This window comes from Cygnus olor, chromosome Z (genome assembly GCF_009769625.2).
Source record: "Cygnus olor isolate bCygOlo1 chromosome Z, bCygOlo1.pri.v2, whole genome shotgun sequence".
Classification (NCBI taxonomy): domain Eukaryota; kingdom Metazoa; phylum Chordata; class Aves; order Anseriformes; family Anatidae; genus Cygnus; species Cygnus olor.
The window spans coordinates 81,131,781-81,144,096 of NC_049198.1; the positions used below are offsets into that span (position 1 = coordinate 81,131,781).

The 12,316-nt window shown below is 36.9% G+C and overlaps 1 protein-coding gene across 3 annotated transcripts in view; it reads left to right on the forward strand.

The window, feature by feature from the left end:
• The window catches only part of ZCCHC7 (zinc finger CCHC-type containing 7), a 116,376-nt gene that overhangs the window by 70,076 nt on the left and 33,984 nt on the right, over positions 1–12,316 (forward strand). For all 3 annotated transcript variants that reach the window (XM_040540841.1, XM_040540840.1, XM_040540842.1), the window contains 3 exons: positions 8,163–8,206; positions 9,496–9,621; positions 11,376–11,546. In XM_040540841.1, coding sequence (XP_040396775.1) covers positions 8,163–8,206; positions 9,496–9,621; positions 11,376–11,546 — 341 coding nt within the window. The remainder of the gene's footprint in view (positions 1–8,162; positions 8,207–9,495; positions 9,622–11,375; positions 11,547–12,316) is intronic.

Consider the following 12,316-nt stretch of genomic DNA (forward strand, 5'->3'; position numbering starts at 1 on the left):
AGGAGTTTTAAAGCTGGATACCTCTCTATTCTGTGGAGAATTGTGATGATGCTACCACATCTCTTACACTATTTTTTTCAGGCACAGTGACTTTACCAAAACAGAGACCACAAGCCTCAGTAAAATTAGGCTTCATGGATTTTTTTCCACCTTTTACATTTATATCTTCTTTATTCTATATTGGTACAAAAAGATGTGATATATTGCCAAAACAGATTCCCAAGTCTCAACTGTTGATTTTCTATTAAAACTGTACTGTAAGTGACCAACAGTATTCTTCAGGCTCCGGTCCTGGACATTAGCTGAGTACTGGTTTAGCTGACTGTATGAAGGAATCTGTAAATTCATCAAAGCAATGTGTAGGCATTGGTTGGGCTTCTGGAATCTTAATATTGAGGACTACAATAGATACCACTCCTCAAGTGCTGATTAAGAGATTAAGATTCTGCATGTTTATACAACTGCCAAAGCCTCCAACGTCCCTCATGACTGCTTCTTTGATGAAGTTCTGTGTTGCCACTTAGAAAGTCTACTGCATGATAACAATCACTTAAAATATTAAAATAGTCTTGGTAATGTACTACAGAATCAGTTCCTGACATCTTACTGATCCCGTAAGAAATTCCAGAGTATCACTTCCACTGAAGCTAAAGCTATGCACGGTTTACAGTCTCCCGTGCTCCTTGACCATATTGCACAAGTTTTACCTGCGGTCAGACATATGAAAATTTACTGGGGAGGGAGATTTACAGTGGAATTTGTTTGATACTGGAGTGAATATTGCAGGCTTGTTGTCAGATGAATGACAATAGAAAATGAAAATGGTTATTTTTATTTTGAAATTCTATCTCAAAACAAATCTTTTAATGAGTAATTTAGAACAGTATAAGGCGACTTTTGTCATCAGTAATCTATCCTAAAACTTTGCTTTACTTTATGGCTTTACTTCTGATTTTATTTGTGTATGTATTTTTTCATATGTAATCCTGACTTAGCATTTATTATTTTTCTTTTCAACAAGGATTGATGAAATCTAAAAGGCATTTAAGACAACTTAATCAAATAGCGAAAAAAGCTTTCACTTCAAAGTACGCTGCTAGTCCTTAGTGCTTTTCAGCCATATAGCAAATAGTCAAAAAGTGAATTCTTGATGTATCCGGTGGGAACACTAGGTTTGTGTTCAGTCTTCCCTTTTCTAAATTAGAAATCACAGTACAGACATTGGAATTTCTAAATCATATATTATACCTTATTCTCTGGTGGGAATAAAATGTTCATGTTTGCCTCCTTTTCTCTGTTTAACTTTGACTGCTGTGAACACTAGGAAGAATAAAACTGCAGCTTTTCTTCCTCCTCCTCCTCCTCCTCCTCCTCTTCTTCTTCTTCTTCTCCTCCTCCTCCTCCTCCTCCTCTTCTTCTTCTTCTTCTTCTTCTTCTTCTTCTTCTTCTTCTTCTTCTACTTCTTCTTCTTCTCTTTCTTCTTCTCTTTCTTCTTCTTTTTTTTTAATCTATTCATTTTATACTTTTCAGACAGATTTCTCCCTGGGGTGAAACAAAGGTTAACTGAAATTTCCTCTGTTGTGTACCTGAACGAATCAGCAGTTTGAGGAGGAAATCCCATTGATGGGCAAAGAGAGTGACAGGCTCTATTTAAAGAATTCCCCCAACTGTGTGGTAGATGAACCATGCCATGAATTTAACTGTTCCTGTGGTCCCTATGCTTGTACCCACCAAAAGGAGAGAAAAACCTACTTTGTTCCGCAAAAATTGCACTAAGCTTTGAAAATCATGAGCCACTGAGTTTTGTGAATTAACATTACTACAGTGGTCAAACCTAACAGAAGCAGTATTTACAGCATAATACAGAAAATTATGTGTACTTACACATGAGAAAAGGCACATTATGTATTTGTATTTTAATGTGTGCTTGCATTTTAGTAATTTGATAGTATTCTTGAGGAGTAAGATATACAGAATTACATTATCATTTGGTTATTCACTGCACACTTTATTCTACTTAGTGTGTGAAGCATCTTACCCATACATAGTCAAAAGAATGCAAGTAGTTGATATAGGTGCGAAAGGGCATAAGCTTAGAAGAGGGTTCAGGATTTGCCATTAGAGAAGTTGTGTAAGAGTTCAGCTGTGCAGAAAAGAAATGCATGGCTGAAATACATGGCTGTATGGCATGACTAACGTTCAATAAAAATGCTAACATTTGAGTGATTCTTGTGTTTTTAAGTATCTGCTTTAAATATGAAAAGTACACATCTCTGCTTGATCACATACTCTTAATTCACACTCCTAAACTTCATGACCTGTGAGCCTTCTTGAAAATCGCAGCTTTAACCCTGCCGTGGGCCCCAGCTGAACATGCTGCCTAGGGATTATAAGTACCATGTTATAGCCCCCAACCGTCAGACTTTTATTCTCTGGCTGTGACAGTTAAGTCTTCTCCCAGGGGTAGTGGCTGCTTAAGTTTGTTTAAAGTTACTTTAACAGGTCTTGATTTTTTTTTGTCATTGTTTTTTCATTTATGCAGGACTTCCAGATGTGTGGGTTATTTTTCTTTTTAAAATGTGATAATCTTTTGGCCAATGCTGCATTTGCTTGAATCAAGATCTTATGTTTTAATTCATTTCAAAATGGGTTGAGTTTTGTTGTTTGTTCACTGACAAATTTCCAGTTTTGGGATGCTTTTCAAAAACATCATGGTAGATTAGAGAAAGGTTGCTAAAAATCAAGATCTCTGCTATTTTCTCACTGACGAAATGTGCATATACATATATGTGTGGATACATATACTGCATAAATATATATGCACCCATGCAAAAGATAGCAAGGGAAGAGGCAGCAGAGTCTCTCATCATGACAAAATTTCTCGAATTTCTGTCAATGATATCAAGTGATTTCTGTGGAGGACTTTATGAATCTCTCTTAATGTTTTTTTGTGCTAGAAATATTGGCATGTAATCCATTATAACAGCAGGTGTCTCATTTTTAAGTAAAATTCTTACTCATTAAAGAAAAGTTGAGAAGTCCCTTGAAGTGTCTAAGAAAAATACAGCAGTTAATTCCATTCCTTCTGCAGAGTGGTTAACTCAAGAAACAGGATGATACACACAGGATTTCATCCACTGTGGCTGCAGTGCATCACAGCTCTGGTACCCTGCAAGGAGTTGTCTGTGTTTGGATGAAGCTACCAGTGACTGCTAAAACTGTGAGAAACCTGAACTTCTGATGTGGAGCCGCACCTGGTCTCCCAGTACAGTGCTTCAAAATCTGCTGGTTGCACTGGAATCATTCAGGCTTCCAAGTACCCTCACTCCAAACCGGAGCAGTGTTTTAGTGCACCATGTACCTGGCTGGGCTGCACTTCATCCAGATGCAGTTTGAATAGGACCTTCAGGCAGCATTAAGGAGGACCTGCTCTGTCCTCAGTTAACACTTACTTTTCAGTGCCTGCAGAGTAGACATTTACTTCAAAAGATCGTGTGTCATGCGTTTATATAAAATATATTCATATGGGTATTTGTCTGCATACTTGGAATACATCTTTCTAGAACAGAAAGGAAAGTGCTACTGTATAGATATTTGAATTTCCTGTCTTTAGCAAAATCTGATGAACGGAACAAATTTCAATTTCTGTTTTGGTGCACTACTAACTATGCTTCACACAATCATTCTGTGTTTTTGGGAAGAAAAATATGAAACTTACTGTGATAGATTATATAACAGTAATACATAAATCACTTCGGTACAAATGTGAACAGGATTTTTCAGATATATGCAAAGTGTCACAATGTGAAATACTTCAAATTCTAGATCATTTCTAGGGGTTTACATTTTACAGTGTTGTTTGTTACTCCAGTAGCAGCCAGAAGCTGTGTCCTGACATACTAAATGTTGTTCAGAGAGAAGTCTAAAACAGTCCTTTGCTGTAGAGGTCTTATAATGTGTTTGTATTAATTAGCAGTCAAAATCCGATTTTTATAGCCCGGCTTTGAAATGTGTTTGCCCTTCAGTCTGCATACCATACTGTCACAGCTTGAAACACCCTGTTTCAGTGGATTGGTCATAAAATACAGTAACTAAAATACATGACTGCATGTGTATTCAAATTAGAAGGGAATGGAAAAAAACACTTGTCTTTACACTTTAGAAAAAGGTAGTGTTTTATTTGCAAAGTTGAATGTCCTGGCTCTACCGTTTCTCAGCGTTATTAAATGTGGTAATAAAAAAACCTTCGCAGGGCAGGCTGAATTTGTGCAGAGAACAGGGCCATGTTTTCTTCTAGTTCTGATGAATAGAAATAAATAATAGAAAAGTGTAACTTTTGGCAGAGGTGAAAATCTAGGCAAGGCCATCTGCTCTTGGTGGTGCAGTATGTTTGGTTGCTGGGACCATCAGTGGTACAACAGATACGGAAATTCTCTGAATAATTTGCTGTTTATTCCAAGTCATTTTTTTGTTCTGTTAAAATGGGTAGTTACTCTGGCAATTCCAGTTTTTGGCTACTCATCGTTTTCCCTCCTCCCCGCCTCTCCCCTTTCTTGAATGAAACAGAGAAAGCTTGAATGCATATTGAACAGTGGTCGTAAGTCTGTCTTCACGGTGATCCCTGCTCTGAAATTTACATTTTCATGCTGGTGGAGTGATACATGTGAATCTTAATGATCTTTGAAAATTTTTCTTCTAAATAAAAACAAAGTTGTTGCTTACTATTCATCCTCTTGTAAAGGGATACAGGACAGCCAAAGTGTAGTCCTTCATAAAAGAAGACCCTTGCAGTTTTCCCCCAGCTTTCATTTTAATCTAAATAGCATATATTTTGCATCCTGTACATCATTTTTTTCTAGCCTGTTTTTTCCCTCATCTTGTTCCATGTTCAGCAAATTGACAAAGCCATTTCTTCCAAGTGTAAAAATAAGAAGTTCATATGGCACAGTCAGTTTTATTTCTTCAATTGCAGTATCAAGATTAATCTCTCTCAAACTAATTCATTAAAAAATCTTTCTTAAAAAAAGAGCTTTTAAAAATGAAGATTTGGAAGGATAATATAACAATTAAAAAATATTCTGGGAGGGTTTTTTACACTCTTTAAGTACTGTCAGTTTTGTGTCTGCAAAATGTGCAATCTCTTCACAGAGCAAGGAAAGTCTTGACAGAGATTATCTGAATAGTTTTTAAATTGCTACTTCACTAAGGTGCTGTAAAAAGTAGAAGGCAAGTAGTCATAACTTCATTTCCTGAGGCAAACACCCTCTGTGTGTGTCTGAGAAAAGAATGAAATTCTTTCACATTGTACTGGCTTGGCCTTGGAAAACTTCAGGTAACAAGTTGCATTGTACCGATGTTTGCTAAATAGCGTAATTTTCAGTAAATAGCATATGAGTTTGTTTTATGTCAGTGCTTTGGTCAAAATTACATTCTCAGTCCAAGGAGGGGATCTGAGTCTTCTGGTTGAGGTTGTAGAGTGGGGGCGGAAGATGGTCCCTGAACGTCTCCCCTGGGCACTGACAGAACGACATTAAGTTATGACCCATGTCCTTGGAGGAAGAAGTACTGTATCTGTGGTCTTAGACTTGTCCTCTGTGTGACTGAGTATCAAGGAGTTAAACATTAGAGGTGCTACCCACCAGGAAGAGCATAGGACAAAGGAGTCTCCAACAGGCTGGCTGGTATCAGCGCTGAAAGCCAGGAAGAGGGCAGAAGGACTGATGGGAGGTGGCCTGGTCAGAAAGGCAGCTTGGAGATACTGACAGACACCCAAAGACTGTAATTGTATTTTGCACTGGTTAATCCATCCAACTAAGCAAAATTTATTTACTGGGGTGGGGGGGGGGGATGTGTTTGTCAGTTTGAGCAGTGTTTCATGATTTATTCCACGATTTATTCCACGATTTTGTGCCAGACAAAATACTGCGGTCAATGAGAAAAATCATTGCAAATACTTGTACGTTGTCTCTAAAGCAAGAGTTCAGTTTGGTTGCAGAAACATTCTTCTTCCTACGTTTTCCAGTCTTCAGCATTTCTTGTGAGTGAAAATAAAGGCTTGTGCATTCTGTTGTGAAATAGACTTAATTTTGGGGTAACCAAACATTTAATAAAGGCAGATTTTGTTTCGATGTTTCATTCAGCATTAAAGCTCTTGTATATATTTTTTAATTTGAGCAATTTTAGTTTCTAGCACAAGGAATTTTTGAATCATGGTTTTCCCTGTGAAGCTGGGAATTTTGACAGTGAAGAAAAGAAACTTAGTTGGTTTGTCCTTAGGAAGGACATGTCTAATGATTAACAGGAGTTAATTTGCTGGTAATTTTGATCTGTAGCTTGTCAACCATTCTGCATATGCCTTTCTGTGAAACATGGCATTCACAGTACTGATTTGAATTACAAATATCTTTTTCTTTGTGAATGAATTTTCTTAATAAGCTTCCAAGTAATAAATAATGCACTGAAATATATCAGTAAGTGTGTTTCTTTACTTTTAATGACTAGACACCAAAAGGCCTAATTTTCCTTTGGGTATATCCAAGAATAGCTTCCACTAAAGAGAGCTGACACAATGCCTACCCCTTCTGTCCTCTCTGTTGGAACCCAGGCAGTCTGGAAGAAGTGGTCTCCAGGTATATGTGGACAATACCATCTTTTGTTATGGTATCTTTTGTTATCCTGAATGATAGTTGGGTGAAGTATCCATGTAGTTCTTCATTTGAGTTTTTGCTCTGCCACTTCCTATGTGTACCATGACTTAGATGCAACACATCACTCGAATTGCTTTACGTTAGGCCAGTTAAGTTATCGGTAATGTCTCAGTGATGCTTATGACTGTTGGTATTAGTGAATGTTGCAAAAAAATATTTTAGAGTGTTGTTGAGAATAGAACAGTTATTGTTAGTCATGACTTTTGGATGAAGAACAGCAGCAAACAGGTATTGCGCTCTAAAAAGTATTTGTATGTTTAAGTGACATACCTGGTATCTAGATATTGTGTTACATATTTTATTTATTGACTTTTTCCATTAAAAGAGTAAGACATGACATTATAGATTGTATTATTGTAATTTCTAATCATCTATCTTTCACTACAAATGAAAAATACAATCAAAATCAGATTTTTTTTTTAACGTTTGTAATTCTTGATGTTGTTTTGGTAACACAGAGATGATTCAGATTTACATTGTGGGAACAGGATAAGACACTTGGCATTAAAAAGCCTGCAAACACATGGGGTTTATTTACACACAAGTTATAATTGTTACTGTAGAAGTATAGGTAAAGCAAGCACTTCTGTTGACATGAATCCTCTGTTGATGATAAGAAAGATTCTGTGGTGTTACAGCTGTCTTTGCACAGCAAAAGAAGTAAACAGTGTTGACATGCAGAATTTTTAAACAGCTCTAACTGCATCCCTATTCCTTTAGCTTTTTGCCTTTTTTTTTTTGATTTTTTCTTTTTATTTCTGCCAGTCCAAAGTCAGTGTGTGAGAAGGTTATAGTGTGACAGTTGTTAAGTCAGTGTGTCGTCCTGATTTATTGCACATTACCAAACCCTGTTATGAAATAGAGTTACTTAGATTACAGTTGCTGTGGTTATGCATAAAGTCATTTTGGCATGCAGCAGTCAGAAAGCAGTGCTGAAGACACAGACTTTTTGAATTCACAAAGTATATTTTATGCTGTGTGTTAAATTCTTGTTCCATATGTTCCCACCCAGTCAGCCTGAGGACTTGAGCTGGCCATGCCCATGAATGAAGTCAGAGATAATTCTGCTGTTTGGAATGAGAAGCTTTGGAGTCCCTGACTCTGAACAACTTAAAGCTTGCCTGAATTTATACCCGGGGGTGAGGGGGCAGTATTATGATGGTGGTATCAAATAGTATAGAGGAGTAAGAGGAGTAGGATGGTGGCATCAAATATAGTCCACCTGATAGTTGGACCTATGCTGGTTCTAAGGTGAATCAGATTTACTGCTGAGCAGGTTGATAACTTTTCTTTCCTGAAAATAGAACAAGTTTCTCCTTTTTGGTACATTCAAAGTCTATTATCACTTTCAATAACTACAGTAATCATAATGTTGAACACATTATAGAAAAAATATCCATGCAGAAAAAATATCCATGCAAATTAAGCATAATTCGTTGTATTTCTGTTTTTCAGGGGATGTTGATGTGGACTGGTCCATCAGTAATAAAGACTTAGAGGTAACACAGAGAACCAAATTGTTCCATAATTGTTATTTTTATGTTTATTAACAAGCAGAGCAAGATAAACAGGATTGGAAAATCCATCTGTAGTTTTTGTGTGGAAGCCTTAAGAATATCCTTCCAATGGCAGGTGAAACCTGAGCTACCATTTATTAGGAAGATATTCACTTCTTGAAGAAGGTACACAAACAGTGGTGGGAGAGGATGGAGGGCAACAAGAGCTCCTCTGCAATGAGGAACTCTGTTCATCCTTTCCAGTCTCTTCAGAGTAATTGTTTCATGGCAGCTAAATCCCTGTTCCTGCAGGTGTCACCATAAGTCTGCCGTGGTTAGTTAGTCTTCCTGCAGTTCCAGAGAAAGGACTCAGCTCAGTCGTTAGTACTATTAGGCTGTAACCTGAAGCACCTGTGTAAGGTATGATAGTATCCAGGAAGAGTAAGCTGCAGCTAGGAGGTCCATCTCCTGATTTCTCTTTCCAAGGTTCAGAAAAGCTTGTATCAGAGAATCAAAGAACAGTTTAGTCTGAAAAGGACCTCAGAATGTCATCTTGTCCAACACCCCAGCTTAAGCAAGTTGCCCAAGAGACATCATCAAGTGAAATTATAATCTCTTTCCCATAAGAGAACTGGTATTTTGCACCTTTTCCATTCACTTGTCCATAATCTTTTTTCAGTTTTTAAAAATCAGATGCTTACTAAGCAATAAGGATTGAAGATAGAATTTTCAATTTTGTCTGCATAAACAGAAAGTATGTATGAGGTCATTTGAAGAGGGAGGGTGTTTTCCAGCTTCTCTTTTAACTTCTTTTTCTTTTTTTAAATCATTCTTTACAATTGCAAATTGCAGATTTGGTCTAGACTTGTTTAGCATTGTACTTTGTCCAAGAAGCTTCCCTTAATGTGTGCCAGGAAACTTGTAACTTGCATTTGCAATTAATCTTAGTTATATTTGCATTCTGGGAAAAATTCCAGTTCATCATGAAATAGCACAGTGAGTAGAAGTGCCTCAACTAATCAAGTGAAAGCAAAATTTCATGGCTGTAGTTTTAAACAGCAAAAAAAGCATGTCCCGAAGTGGAAGTTCAAACAAGACAATAATTTCGCTCTTGATGATGCCAGTTTCTCTAGAAGAAAATTATCCAGTTCAAACCTGGATATGCAAATTGTATTTGTAAGAAGTTAGATTCTTAACTGAACATTTCCAGCAGGGAACTTTACGAATTTCTAGCAAACACTGTGCCATAGAATCTCAAATGATAAATACATTTTTCTGTTTTTGTCCCCCAGGCACAGATCTGTAACTATGGAAGTGTGAGGCGTACAAGTGTGCGGTACTACACAGCTGAGAAAAATGTTACCTGCAGAAATTGCAGTAGACCAGGTCATTTGTCCAAAAACTGTCCTGTTCCAAAGGTAAATGCAATATTTTAATTGCCTGTTGTTTCTGATTCTCTTTTCTGATTGCCATTAGAAGATTTGCTTCAGTGGTTTGTTATTTCATTGCTCCAAGTTGAAGGATAGCTTGCACAAGATCAGTTTCCTATATAAAACTAACTGGCTGTTTTGTGAAGCTGATTGCTTTATTTAGTTTTTATAAAGGAAAAAAATGGTGAGTGCAAACAGGTTAGAAAGAGAGTTAAGTACAAGGTAGGTATATCTTTTCATACTGTAGAACAAGTTTTAAGAACTAAAATATTTTTTAAATTTATTTCAACAAGAACATTAAGGAGTCCAAGAATCACCCTTAGTAAACAAATGAAAACGGTTGTCTGTATAATGAACCATAATATGAATAATGTTAAAAGTTACTGACAAGATAAAATTACTTTAAGAAGCTTGGATAGATGCCAAATATTTAGAAAGTTTGTCCATGAGTTAGAGGTTTAAAAATCAATCGCTATATTGTGAACAAATGATGGCAGTTGCATGAGGGTCTGGATTTATCAGTCCCTGCAACAAAGCCTGCAAAAATCCATACCTCATTCACTGAAGATGTTGCCTACACTGAGACTTTGAATATTGACATAAAGCAAATTCTTTTAAAGCATATTTCCTGTGACTATATCTCAGACAGTTGAAATGGAGTGAAGATGCACTCCATCACTGGAAAAATTGTCTTTAAACAGATAGGGCTTTGGTCCCACAGTACTTTTTACGGTTTTATATTTGCCAGTCCAAGAGGCCATCTGTGTGTATTTGCATGAGTCACGAGGAATGGAGCTAAGTGGTTGTGGTAGGCTGATCCTGGCCAACAGCTAAGCCCCAACCTAGCCACTCACTCACCCAACCCCAGTAGGATGATAGAGAGAACTGGTAAGGCAAGAAAAACTCATGGATTTTAAAGACAGTCTCATAGGGAAAGAAAAGAAAACAAACAAGAGATGTAAAGGCAATGTCTACTTTGGAACCCTCCCCCGCCCCCCCGCCCCTAGTTTTGTTGTTTATCATGGTGTCATATGGTAAGGGGCATGTCTTTGGTCAGTTGGGGTCAGCTGTCCTGGATGTGTCCCCTCTCAGACTCTTGCCCACTCCCAGCCTGATGGCTGGAGATTAGTGTGGGAAACAGAGAAATCCTCAAAGCTGTGCAAGCACCATTCAGCACCAGCTAAACATCAGTGTGCTATCAACACTGTCGTGGTCAGTAAACTAAAACACATCCACATATGGGCTGCTTTGAATAAAATTTACTCCAGCCAGACCCAGTGCAGTGGTCTATAGAACAGATAATATCTGCAAACCATTCCAGTGTGTTGTGTCACATGCTGTATATCATGTTCCTATGATACACTTACACTTTTCAGCTTTCAAGAAGTCTCCTAAAAGATAAGTGTTCATACAGAGTACCGAATACTTCTTCTCTGAGTGAAATACACTTTCCAATTTAATGTTAATTTTTGCTATATTCACTGAGCAAGTAATTCAAGAGAATTTAATAAGTGCTTCTGATGTCGTGTACAAAATAATAAAGTACTGGGAATCTATGCAGTTTTTCACTATTTATAGTTCTCCTTCACTACAGTTTCTCTGTGTAACAAAGTGTCTATGCAATTCCTGGTAAGCATTTAGGATGATTTCTTCATTTCCTCTTTTGAGGAATTTTTGTTCTGTTTTCCGTAATCTTTTGAAATGTTCTTACTTAACATACTTCTTTTTGTACTTCTCTGTAGAAAATTCCGCCTTGTTGCTTATGTGCAGAAAGAGGTCATCTACAAAACGCTTGCCCAGCACGGTTTTGTTTGAACTGCTGTCTGCCTGGCCACTATTTTAGGGAATGTCTTGAGAGAGCCTATTGGAATAAGCACTGCAGTCGCTGTGATATGAAGGGGCATTATGCTGATGTGAGTATAGTCCATGGCAAAGAACTCATTCACTATTGTTTTTGTATCTGTCAAGAACTGAAGTTACAAGAACCACAGTTATTTCATATTTTCATTCATTTTATAAAGTGCATATTTGTATAAACTTATGGAAGTATTGTACTTGGTATCATGAAGAGTGGTCCAAAGAAAACTGGAGCATTGTAAACACTCAGTCTTTAATTTACTTTTGTCCAGTTTTAGTTAGGGTGGTGAAAAACGTCTATTAATAAGGTTTTATACTACTCATCTCTTTTAATAAAAGGATTTTAAAACCTAGAAAGTGCAGTTCAAACATTTTCAATGTGGTGGTTTTAAAAAACAGGGGAAATATGCAGAAAAAATGTATTCAGTAAATGGAGTGTTTAAATTTAACACTTTATTTTACTCTGCATGGAGAAACATTGAAAATATTAGCAGCAGATAAGGAAGAGAATGTTTCTGTTGAACAGAAAGTGTAAGGAGGTTGAAATTAGGAGATGCTACAAGCATGCTAGACAGAGGTAAAGAATAGCTCTGATGCTCTAACAGTTCCAGATCAATGACTTTACTATGGTCACATATTCATCAATGAAAAAATTAGAAGTTTAAACTAAAGTCTAAGTGGGTTTGGGAGGCATTTATAACTGTGTTGTATTTTATATTGCAAGTGTTCTTTATGAACAAAATGGAAATGGTACATTCTATTTCTTACGTAAGTAGAGATGAATAAAAATTTTATCTGACAGTAGCTTACAGTTATACATGTCTAC